A 12,227-nucleotide genomic window follows, 5' to 3' on the forward strand; every position below is an offset into this window, starting at 1 on the left:
ATCCCGGCGCGCCGGAAGTGACTGCAGCGGTCGCCAGGGACCCCCCCGAAGTGGTCGCTGCGGGATATCGCTGCTGACTCTGACTCCTGGCTGGCGATGGGTTGCGACGGAGGAACAATCCCCAAGAGACATGAACTGGTGAAGGGGCCGAAGAAGGTTGAGAAGGTCAGCGACGTGGGTCCGGTGGGGACCAGCGGTAGGGGGGGTCCCCAGGGAGCGAAGGAAGGGCGGGGAGCTAGCGGGGTTCCTGACGCTCCCGTGCTCATTTATCTCATTTGGAGAACTCAGAATTAACAACAATATTAGTATCAGACTTTTATTGAGTGCTTACTGTTGCTACTCACCTGGCAGTACGCTTAATATGCGGTGGCTCGTACAGTTCTCACAACAGCCCTGTGGGCACGTATTGTCATCATCCTCGCTTTTCAGGCAAAGACATTGAGGGCCAAGAGGACAAAGTTGCAACCCTAGTAAGTGGCAAGGCCAGGATCTAAAGCTTGTCTGCCGTTAGTTACAATGAAACAAATGGCTGCTGTTTGTTGAGCTTTATACACACTTAACTTCATTTTCTCCGGGAATTCGTCCCAAAGGTTCTCTTATCCACATAAGATCAGGTCTTTCTCTTAAAAAAACCATCTTACCACCCTGCACACTGCTTTCATGGTTGATTAATGTCAGTCACAGAAAAAGATAAGTTCCCTGTGGCGCAGTCTTCACCTTTTCTCCTCTGCAGCTAGCACAATTCTTGGCACAGTAAAACGGTGAGTAAATGAATGAGTGAATAATTCTTAATTCTCACAGGTAACTGAGAAAAACTGTATGTCATAATTTTCATGCTACTAAACAGGGAAATTGAGTCAGTAACATGACCAAGATCACACAACTGACAGGTAATGAAGCCAGGATTTACAACCATTTATTCAGGAATTCAAAGTTAGCATTGGTGGGCGCCTGGGTGGCTCAGTTGGTTGAGCGACTGCCTTCGGCTCAGGTCATGATCCTGGAGTCCCGGGATCGAGTCCCACATCGGGCTCCCTGCTCAGCGGGGAGTCTGCTTCTTCCTCTGGCCCTCTTCCCTCTCGTGCTCTCTGTCTCTCATTGTCTCTCTCTCAAATAAATAAATAAAATCTTAAAAAAAAAGTTAGCATTGGTGATTATTTTTTTAACCCTTTATTGTTTAAATAATCGCTACGCCCATCGTGGGGCTTGAACTCATGACCTCAAGATCAAGAGTCACGTGGTCTACCAGCTAAGCCAGGCGCCCCGCGTTAATTACTTTTTTCCCTAAGATTTTATTTGTTTGCTTGTTTGTTTATTTACTTTTAAGATTTTATTTATTTATTTGACAGAGAGAGAGACAGCGGGAGAGGGAACACAAGCAGGGGGAGTGGAGTGGGAAAGGGAGAAGCAGGCTTCCTGCAGAACAGGGAGCCCGATGGCCGGGGCGGGGGGAGCTGAATCCCAGGGCCCTGAGATCATGACCTGAGCCAAGGCAGACACTTAACGAGTGAGCCACCCAGGCGCCCCGTATTTATTTATTTAACAGAGAGACAGAGAGAGAGTACAAGCAGGGGGAGTGGTAGGCAGAGGGAGAGAGAGAAGCAGACTCCCTGCTGAGCAAGGAGCCCTATCTGGGGCTCGATCCCAGAATCCTGGGATCATGACCCCAGCCGAAGGCAGACTGAGCTACTCAGGCTCCCCAGTAATTATTTTTTAATAACAGAAGGCATGTAAAGTACCTAATACAGTGCCTGGCACATGTGAATGCTGCATATATTCTCTATTCAGCAGCTAGAAAATCTTTTCAAAAGGTAAATCTCATATATCACTACTATATTTAAAATCCTCCAGCAGCTTTTTGTTATATTCAGAACAAAATCCCACAAGGTCCTGTGTGATCAGACGCCTTGCCCCTCCACCTCATCTTCTACCCCTCTCCCGGCCTTTCATTCTGTTTCAGCCATACAGGCCTTTGTTTCTCAGCCTGGAGTATAATTTCCCCAACCTGATAATGTTCTTCACTGAGATGTTCATATCATTTGTTTCTTCACTTCATTCAGTTCTTTCCTCAGATGTCATCTGAGTCCACTATCGCCAAAATACATCTCACTTCCGTCGCCCTCTATCCTCTTTTGCTGCTTTACTTTTCTTTATAGTGCTTATCACTGTTTTCATTTGTTTATTGTCTGTCTTTCTCAGACATGAACAGAGACTGTGTGTCTTACCTTTGTCCACCACACAGTAGACACCTGGTAAATGTGTTGAATTTGAGAATGAATGGACTCTCAAGAGGATGGAGTGTTCCTTCTCATCACACCTACAGATGCATAGACTAATGCTAAATAGTTAACACTCACGAGAGCTTTTGCCAAAAAGTATTCAGCTAGTTTCATTAACTTGTGGCCAGGGCTGAAGAGGCGTAGCTTAATGAAAAGCTTGGTGAGGTGTCAGAAGGGGATAGAAAAGAAGAAAGGGTGATCTGAGACAACCAGAGTGCTCAGGCAGGATGGATTTTGTTATCCTTATTTATTCAACAAATACTTTATTAAATGCTTATCACAGACACTATTCTAGGCCCTGGGGACACGGCAGTGAACAGAGTTCAGCCTTTGCATTGCTTACGTTTCAAATAGATATATAATAATTTAATATTTTTGATCACTCACATGGTGTGTTTTGTCTGGTAAAACCATTGCTGTAATTTAAGACATTTCCCTGAAGAAAGACCCTGGTTTAAAAAAAAAAAAAAAGGTTTCAGAAGTTTTTTGGGGTTACCAACCCGGGTAAGGATTAGTTTATCACTTTTCTCCCTGTCCCCAGCTATCACAGTTATCTTTTGAATCAGCAAAGGACTATGGGTAAAGCAGGTGAGGGATCCAGAAAGGAGAACCTGGACTTGGCTGAACATGGCTTTTTTGACTCTGCAACGGGTGTAGTAAATCCACTTCACTGGTGGCAGGTTTTTCTTGGGGCTTGGCTACATTGTGAATATTTTTTTTAAAGATTTTATTTATTTATTTGACAGAGACACAACGAGAGAGGGAACACAAGCAGGGGGAGTGGGAGAGGGAGAAGCAGGCTTCCCGCCGAGCAGGGAGCCCGACGCGGGGCTCCATCCCAGCACCCTGGGATCATGACCTGAGCCGAAGGCAGATGCTCAACGACTGAGCCACCCAGGAGCCCCTACATTGTGAATTTTGATAAAAGTTATTTAAGCAACCAGCGTAGAGCTCTTGGATCTGGGGTATGGATAGAACAACAGTTGCAGTCGTGTGGGTTTTGTTTTTATTTTGTTCTATTTGAAATAATAGAAAAGCGGTAAAAGTAGTGATTAAAAGCATGGTCTCTGGAGCACATGGGTGGCACAGTTGGTTAAGTGTCTGATTCTTGGTTTCAGCTCAGGTCATGATCTCAGGGTCATGGGATCAAGCCCTGCCTTGGCCTCTGCACTCATCGCAGAGTCGGCTTGAGACTCTCCTCCACCATGCCCCTCCCCCTTCTCTGTCAAATAAATAAAATCTAAAAAAAAAAAACAACACAAAACTTGGTTTCTGGAGCCAGCCTGTTTGGGTTCTTAGCATCTTCATCTACTTGCTGTGAGACCTTGGGCATGTAACCTAACCTCTTGGTACCTCCATCTCCTCAGTAACAAAGTAAAAATACTAAGTTTTAGGATTTTTATGAGGGCTGAAAGATTAAGTCACAGAAACTGCTTAACACAGCACTTGGCACACAGTAAACAAGCAGTTGTTACTGCAAAAAGTAAATTTAAGGGAATTTTTCCGTATTTTTTTTCCTCTCCCTACTTTCTCCCACTTGTGCCCTCCTATTATCCAGGTTTGGCATTTTAGGAGGGGAAAATAGTGGGACGTGGAATATTATATAGGTGAAATATCATTTGAGGGCAATAGAAGGTCTTGTGTTTGGATTTGATTTTTATAAAGAATTATATAGTCTTTGTGCTGAACTTAAAAAAATAACTATTTTCTAAATTCTCAGTCTTTAAATTCGGCTAAAACTTTGGAGCCTTTGCCATTGATAGAAATTAACCCGTATTGCTTATTTTTTCTGTACTGCTTCTCTAACTTACCGTTAAGGTACAAATGCTAGGGGCACCTGGTTGGCTCAGTCGGAAGAGTGACTCTTGATCTCGGGGTCGTGAGTTCAAGTCCCACGTTGAGTGTAGAGGTTACTAAAAAGTAAATAAACCGTAAAAAATAGATACAAATACTAATATTTATTTGCAGCTTTTACGTAAGCAATTTAATGACTTGATGTGAACTGTTTTGTTGTACATGTCCTGGTCAGTGGGAACTTGATTTGACATGGTATTAGTTACTTGGACTTTTTAATCCCAGCTTCATGTGTCACTATCTTTGATTTAAAAGACAAAAATCATCACATGGGGTATAACTAAATAAGCCCTTATAGGTAGAACTGTGGACCATTTATCTTTCAGAGGTGAACGTTAATTGGAAGGATTTTTTTTCTTTTCTTAGGTTGACAAAGATGCTGAATTAGTGGCCCAATGGAACTATTGTACTCTAAGTCAAGAAATATTAAGGCGACCAATAGTTGCCTGTGAACTCGGCAGGTATGGTTCCTTCTACTTAATTGAGATGAGTTTTTATTAACTAATTTTTAAAAGAATTTTAATGTGAAGGAAAAAGAATTTTAATGTGTAAATGCGGTTCTTGATTCATGAAATGTGAATCATCTTGAACAAGTTTGTGAAGCCTAGGTTGTCATTCCCTGTCTCTGAACATACTTCTGCATTTTTTTAGTCAGTTGGGTTTATTTAATCCATGATCTGAAAATTCAGGGGCCAGTAGGAGCTCAGTTTTAAACATAAATGCATGAGGAAGCCGTGTGGGGTAGTAGGGAATGGTGGGGACTGGAGGAAACTGGAGAGTTCACGTCCTGTCTAAAAGGGTAGGTGCTGCTCATTTCCAGCCAGTTGTTGCAGCTCAAGAATGCGGGCCTAGTGATTCCAGAACTTCTGATTGTTTTCCCCAGGAAAAGTTGAAAATGTACTTTTATATTAATTTTCCCAATTTTTAAGGTCCTGTTCAGATCACATTCAGCCCTCAGACTGCCAGTTTGCAACCCTTGGTTTAAACTAGTTTCTTTCTTTGTATACTGTGGAAATAGTTGAGACAGGATTTAATTTACTTTTTTAATAATGCAGGGCATTCCTGTCATCAGATATAAATGACTTTGGATTGTACTGAATTTCATCTTACTCCTTTGTGTGGAGGTTGATTGTTGCTAGAATGTTCTGACTCATCCTTATGGTTGCAGACTTTATAACAAAGATGCCGTCATTGAGTTTCTATTGGACAAATCTTCCGAAAAGGCTCTTGGGAAGGCAGCATCTCACATTAAAAGCATTAAGGTAAGACCAGTGATTCGGAAGTTCTCCAGGGGTCTCAGTGGTTAACGTTTATTTTATAGAATTCAGGTACATTATAGACTGAACTCAGAAATTTGGAATTCTAGTCCCACCCAGCCACCTAATGAAAGTATGATTTGGGGCAGGTCACTTAAAGCTCAAGCCAAGAGTTCCCATGCCTGTCCTTCCTGCCTTATAAATTTGTTATAATTTAATATGTACAAAAGAACTTTGAAAACAATGTGATGTATACATGTTTGGAGACATCATTTTTGTAGTTAAAACTCAGCTACTTGAAGTTTTGATTTGGAAGACACAGAATTAGAGAATTTTATAAGGTAGATCATTATTAAGTCATTGTGGTATCTCCTGCTAATTAGATGTTCTGATTGGCAGTTAAAATTCTTTTATAAAATGGAAAAACAAGTTTTTTAGTAAAGGAAGTTGATTGAGAGGACAAAATCTTGCAAATCTGGTCAATGGGAGAAAAATCAGGAAGGTGGTAGAGAATTTGAGGACCATCAACCTTGTCAGACACTTCATCTCACAGGTGAGAATACTCACTATCCATGACTTTTTTTTTTTTTAAGATTTGTTTGTTTATTTGAGAGAGACAGAGAGGGAACACAAGCAGGGGGCGTGGGAGAGGGAGAAGAAGGCTTCCCGCCGAGGAGGGAGCCCGATGCAGGGCTCGATCCAGGGTCATGACCTGAGCCAAAGGCAGACGCTTAACAACTGAGCCACCCAGGCGCCCCTCTCCATGACTTTTTGAGGCCACACAGCTAATGAGGCCCCAACCCAGAACCAGAGTCCCTGGCTCTCCGTATAAGGCTTTGGGTTTTTCTCTTCTTTCTTTGTAAATTTTTTATTGTATTAGGCCTTTTGTTTGAATTCTTGGGAGTGATTACAGGATACAAGATATGTTAATTTCAGGAAAATTAGTAATTTTTTTTTTAATTTATTCATGAAAGTCAGAGAGAAGGAGAGAGGCAGAGGGAGAAGCAGGCTCCCCGCCTAGCAGGGAGCCTGATGCGGGACTCGATCTCAGGACCCTGGGACCATGACCTGAGCTGAAGGCAGACGCTCAACCATCTGAGCCACCCAGGCACCCCAGTAATTTTTTTTTTTTTTTAAGATTTTATTTATTTGACAGAGAGAGACACAGCGAGAGAGGGAACACAAGCAGGGGGAGTGGGTGAGAGAGAAGCAGGCTGCCCGCTGAGCAGGGAGCCCGATGCTTGACTCAATCCCAGGACCCCGGGACCATGACCTGAGCCGAAGGCAGACGCTTAACGACTGAGCCACCCAGGCGCCCCTGTCTGTTCAATTACTAAATAAATATGGCCCGCCAGGAATATGGAACAGTCTCAGTGAAGATTCATTCGCAGGGAAAGAAAATGTTCCTTTCTGGATGAAAATACAGAGCTTTCTCTTAGTGGACTTATTTTTCATGTCCAAAGGTACTTTTCCTTAGATAGCAAAATATTTATAAAATAGAAATTAACTAATTCACTTACCAGTCTGAATTTTAAAGCTCTTGTTTTCTATTGCAGTTTATGGTTTAATTTTTTTATCCATGTTACAATTGATGGCCAAAGAAAAGGAGCTAGGAAGAAGAGGTTTGGATGGGAAAGGACTGGAATAACAATTTCTCTATCAATTTAGGTGGTTAATTGAGGCTAAGGATGATCCATTTATCAGATGAATTCTTAAACTATGGATGGTTTTTCACAGAATGTGACAGAACTCAGGCTTTCTGATAATCCTGCCTGGGAAGGGGACAAAGGAAACACAAAAGGTGACAAACACGATGACCTCCAGCGGGCACGTTTCATCTGCCCCGTTGTGGGCTTGGAGATGAATGGCCGGCACAGGTCAGTAAGGGATGTGGGGCAGATGGTGTGGAGTCTGGTTAGACAACACTGGTGCTGTTAGGATTCGTGCTGTAGCTTTATAATCACACAGTTGTCTTCTTTTTCTTTTTTTAAAGATTTTATTTATTTATTTGAGAGAGAGAGACACAGCGAGAGAGGGAACACAAGCAGGGGGAGCGGGAGAGGGAGAAGCAGGCTTCCCATAGAGCAGGGAGCCCGATGCGGGGCTCGATCCCAGGACCCTGGGATCATGACCTGAGCCGAAGGCAGACGCTTAACGACTGAGCCACCCAGGCACCCCAATCACACAGTCTTCTTTAAGGTTTCCTTTGGTTTTGGGTTGTGTCTTAGAGGTAGTGGTGCTGCCATAAGACCATGTTCATTCCCCAATAGCCATTTCTCATGTGGTGTCCCACCAAGTCCACTCAACTTTGGTGTCTGTGCTTTCTGTTCTTGAGAGTAGGAGCACTTAGAGTAAAGAGGGATTTTAAAAATTTCTCATGTGACACTTTATGAGACTTGAATTGGATTATTTGGTTTTTTCTACGGGAAGAAAGCAAAGGACAAATGTTGCCCATCAGGCAGCTCCCATTTCCTTATAATTGCTGAAAACCATGTGGTGGAAAACAGTGTCACCCAATGTGTGGTCAGTCAGTCAGCTAAAGACCTAGCTGATAATGATAACTTGCTTTGAATTTGTAGCAAACAAGTCCTCTGACTAGAGCACCAGAAATCCTAAGGTCAAGAGTTCTATAGCAAACATAAGTGACCTGTATATTTCTGCCTTAAAAAATATGAATGTTGACTGTAGCAGGTGCCTTTTTATAGAATGTCTCAGTAAGCCAAAGCTTTCAGCTCTTCCCACCATTTCGAAATACCTTTAATAACTGGTAGTCCCACCTGCCATCTGGAATCTTCCATCTAACATATTACTTGTTGAAAGGTAGTACTTTTTTACTATTTTCATTCAGGAAATGGGCGGGGGTGAAACGGGGAGAATCTCAAGTAAGTAAAAACTTTGAGCTATAAACAACCACCTTGAATCTGGAGCATTCTGGCACATTTGTACACATCCGTTCAACAGACGTGTGTGCGCTATGCGTGGCATACTGTGCCAGACAGCGTGACCACCATGCCCTGAAATGGCATAACCTGTGGCTTTGTGGATTTGGAGAGGAGTAAAATTTTAGGCCCAAGGGGCTTTTAAAGATTATATTCTTCAGGGGTTTTGGGGGGTGTGGTGGGGGGATGTGTTAGCCTGGTGATGGGTATTAAGGAGGGCATGTATTGCATGGAGCCCTGGGTGTTATACGCAAACAATCATGGAACACTACATAAAAAAATCAATTAATTAATTTTAAAAATTATATTCTTCAGATAGTCTGACTTTAAATCATTTAAGCCTCTCAGGGTTTACCATTTAGTGATAGCTCTGTGAGGTGGTAGATATGTTAATTGGCTTGATAGTGATGATCGTTTCACAGTGTATACATACATCACATCATCAAGTTGTACACCCTACATATAGAAAATGTGTGTTTGTCAGTTGTACCTAAATAAAGCTAAAAGAAAGAAAAAGTAATGAATTAATTAAAAAGCTAAAGTTCTGGGGAAGTAGACTCACCTCATCCCACTTTTGTGTGCGTTTCTGTATGTGGTATACACACACATTATTTCAAGGTTAAAGTTGTAACATAAAAGTGACCATTTTAAGGTGCATGTTTCAGGGGTGTTTGTTACAACCACAGTGCTGTGCAGCCACCAGCCTCTGTCTGCTTCCATTTCCCTCACCCCAAAGGAAAACTCCGTAGACACAGAGCAGTCCCTTCCCATTCCCCCAGCCCCAGCCCCTGGCCACTGCCGGTCTGCTCTCTGTCTTCATGGATTTGCCTATTTTGGAGATTTCCTATACATAGAATCATTCAGTATTTGACTTTTTGTGTCTGGCTTCCCACTTCTTTTTAAGAAAACCACGGTTCACCTCAAAAGAGGAACTTAGCAGAAACAGACTCAACTCTGGGGTCTTGAGCAAGGGGTTACCTGTAGCCTGTTGCTCCGATTGTGGCTTCCCTAGTTTTTCCCCTTTTTCACTGGTTAATCTCTCTTCTCTCTTCCCAGTTAATTGAGCTTGGCCTGTTTTGGCTTTGCCCTCCTGCTATTAATATGGCCTCCACACTAGATAATTGATCTGGGGGTGACTTCATACATTTATTAAAGTCTATATAATAAAGATTTAAATATAGAGAAAAATAGAAACAAATGACTAGTGTAATGAAAACATTGAGCCTTTGTTTAAAGAAAAATAATTTTCTGGGGCGCCTGGGTGGCTCAGTCGTTAAATGTCTGCCTTTGGCTCAGGTCATGATCCCACGGTCCTGGGATCAAGTCCCGCATAGGGCTCCCTGCTCTGCAGGGAGTCTGCTTCTCCCTCTCCCTCTGCTGCTTCTCTCTCTCTCTGTCAAATAAATAAATAAATCTTTAAAAAAATAATTTTCTAAATTATTAATAATTAGTAAGCATCCATAAAATAGGAATTTTTTTTGGTCCTAAACAACAGTAAATGAATGTAGTACAGTGTTATTAATTGGGTTTTTGTTAACGCAATCTGTATCCACTATAATCCCTAAGGAATTGGAGAGACTTTCTATTGTGGCATTTTTAGAGGAATATATAAAGTAAAATGTGCAGGTAAGTTTTGCCCCTTTCCCCCAGCCCCTGCCTCCCATGGCAGTGTTCTTAGTTGTTTGGAGTTTCACCTTCCCACTCCCCCCCACCCCCCCGCCCCACAGACCTGCCTAGCACCAACACACATACTCCACACTTCCCTACACCTCTGCCATTGGAATTATAAATAAATGTATATTCTTTCGAGTCGTGGAAACGTATTATACATATCTTGTAACCTCTTTGTTTCCTACTTCTCTGTCTAATGTGAGCATGTTTTCATGGCCTTGCATATAGCTTTACCTTGCTACTTTTAATAGCTATGTGAGTGTTCATAATTTATATAACCATTCCTCTGTTGATGAACATCTAGGTGCTTTCCTCTTTTTCCTTGTTACAAGCAGCACTGTCTTACACAACTTCATAAGTACATATTTATGCATTTGCACAATCGTGAGCATGTTTCTATAGGAGATGCTCGGAAAAGTGCTTTTTTTCCTCGATACTGACAAATTGTCCTTCTAAAACGCACCGTGTTGTGCCCACCACCAACAGACATGCCTGTTTCCTCTGTTTCTAGCTGGATAACTTTAGTCTCTCTCATTATTGCCGGATACGTAAAACATGGCACATCATTGTTTTGCACTGAATTTCTTTAATTAGCAGTTGAGGTTAAGCATTTTTTGTATGTTTTGGCCATTTATATTTCTCCTATGAATCGCATGTTAATGCCTTTGCCTATTTTTCTAATACATTGTTTATTTTTGCTTTTTGAGACCTTTTTGAATATTCATAAACACTGAATCTCGGGGCGCCTGGGTGGCTCATTCAGTTAAGCGTCTGCCTTTGGCTCAGGTCATGATCCCAGGGTCCTGGGATCGAGCCCTACATCAGGCTCCCGGCTCAGTGGAGAGCCTGCTTCTCTTCCTCCCTCTGCCTGCCGCTCACTCTGCTTGTGCTCTTTCTCTCTCAAATAAATAAATAAAATCTAAAACAAACAAAAAAAAACACTGAATCTCATATATATTTAAAATAGTCTCTCCCAAGAGTTCCTGTTCTGTCTTTTGACTTTTTATGTTTGTGGGGTTTTTTTTTCTTTAATATATTTATATTTATTTTTTTTTGTAGGAGAGACATTATTCTAAAGGATTATTACAAGGGACCAGGAATGGGACTATGGCCTATATTTCTGGTTTAAAGTAGTATAAATAAATATATATGGGACATACTAATTTTCTTTTTTCCTTAATGGAATCAAATGTGACCATTTTTCTCTCTGTAGTTTTTGGCCTTTGTACAGACTAAACAAATGTTAACCGATAATCTGGGTGATCATTTTTAAATTATTATTTAAGTCATCCTCCATTTTGGATTATTTCTCCAGGTTTTGCTTCCTGCGGTGCTGCGGTTGTGTGTTTTCTGAACGAGCCTTAAAAGAGATAAAAGCAGAAGTTTGTCACACAGTGAGTTGTTGGCATATATCGTTTTTTCTGTCTTGGTAACTGAGGAAATCAGATGGTTTAGGGTCCCTCCCTCCATGTGGCATTTCAACATCCTTCAGTTCTTTCTGAAACAGATCTAGTTTGTTGTTTCTCTGCTTAAAACCCTTCCATGGCTCATCCTTGCTGGGTGTAGACTCAGACTGCCTTTTATGACATGTCCCTGCGTGCCTGGCCAGCTCCGGCCAAGCTTGGGCCGCTCCCTGACCACCTCCTATGTGTGCCTTTGTTCCCTCTGCCCTGACCTGCCAGCTGGGGCAGGTCATGCCCCCTGTGAACCTTCGCTCCAGAGCGATTGCTTCCTCTGTGAACCCTTGCTGCCAAGCCGCCTTCCCCATTCCCTGGGCACCTTGTTATCCCACTGACCTCATCAGAATGTAATTGGTAGTCATGTCGTGGTTTCCCCACTGGACTGGGACAGTTGATTTTTTTCCTTTTTTTTTTTCCCTGTAAGACTTTATTTCGTTATTATTATTTTTGAGTAGTTTTCATAACAAAATTAAGAGGAAAGTAAGGGATTTTCTCTATTCCTTCTGCACTCCCCCCGCCCCCGCACAGCCTCTCCCATTATCAACGCCCCCACGGGGGGGGGGGGGGGGGCTGCATTTGTTACAACCGATGAACCTACATCGACACACCATCACCCCAAATCTCTTAAGGTTCCCTTGGTGGTGTCTGTCTTCTATGGGTTTGGACAAATGTGTAATGACATGTATAATGACGGCTGGGGCTGGCTCAGGCAGGCAGGGACACGTATTTACCATTTCCGCTGTGCTCACAATCCTCTGTGCTCCGTCT

At 42.3% G+C, this 12,227-nt stretch overlaps 1 protein-coding gene across 2 annotated transcripts in view; it reads left to right on the forward strand.

The window, feature by feature from the left end:
- RTF2 (replication termination factor 2) overlaps window positions 1-12,227 on the forward strand; it is a 38,876-nt gene continuing 26,649 nt past the window's right edge. For both annotated transcript variants that reach the window (XM_028089133.2, XM_028089134.2), the window contains exons 1-5: window positions 1-165; window positions 4,500-4,594; window positions 5,302-5,395; window positions 7,127-7,266; window positions 11,315-11,393. In XM_028089133.2, the coding sequence (XP_027944934.1) occupies window positions 97-165; window positions 4,500-4,594; window positions 5,302-5,395; window positions 7,127-7,266; window positions 11,315-11,393 (477 nt within the window). In that variant the 5' untranslated portion in view covers window positions 1-96. The remainder of the gene's footprint in view (window positions 166-4,499; window positions 4,595-5,301; window positions 5,396-7,126; window positions 7,267-11,314; window positions 11,394-12,227) is intronic.

The sequence above is a fragment of the Eumetopias jubatus genome, unplaced genomic scaffold (assembly GCF_037043125.1).
Source record: "Eumetopias jubatus isolate StellerSeaLion01/CBP00866 unplaced genomic scaffold, mEumJub1_p1.0 scaffold_9, whole genome shotgun sequence".
Lineage (NCBI taxonomy): Eukaryota > Metazoa > Chordata > Mammalia > Carnivora > Otariidae > Eumetopias > Eumetopias jubatus.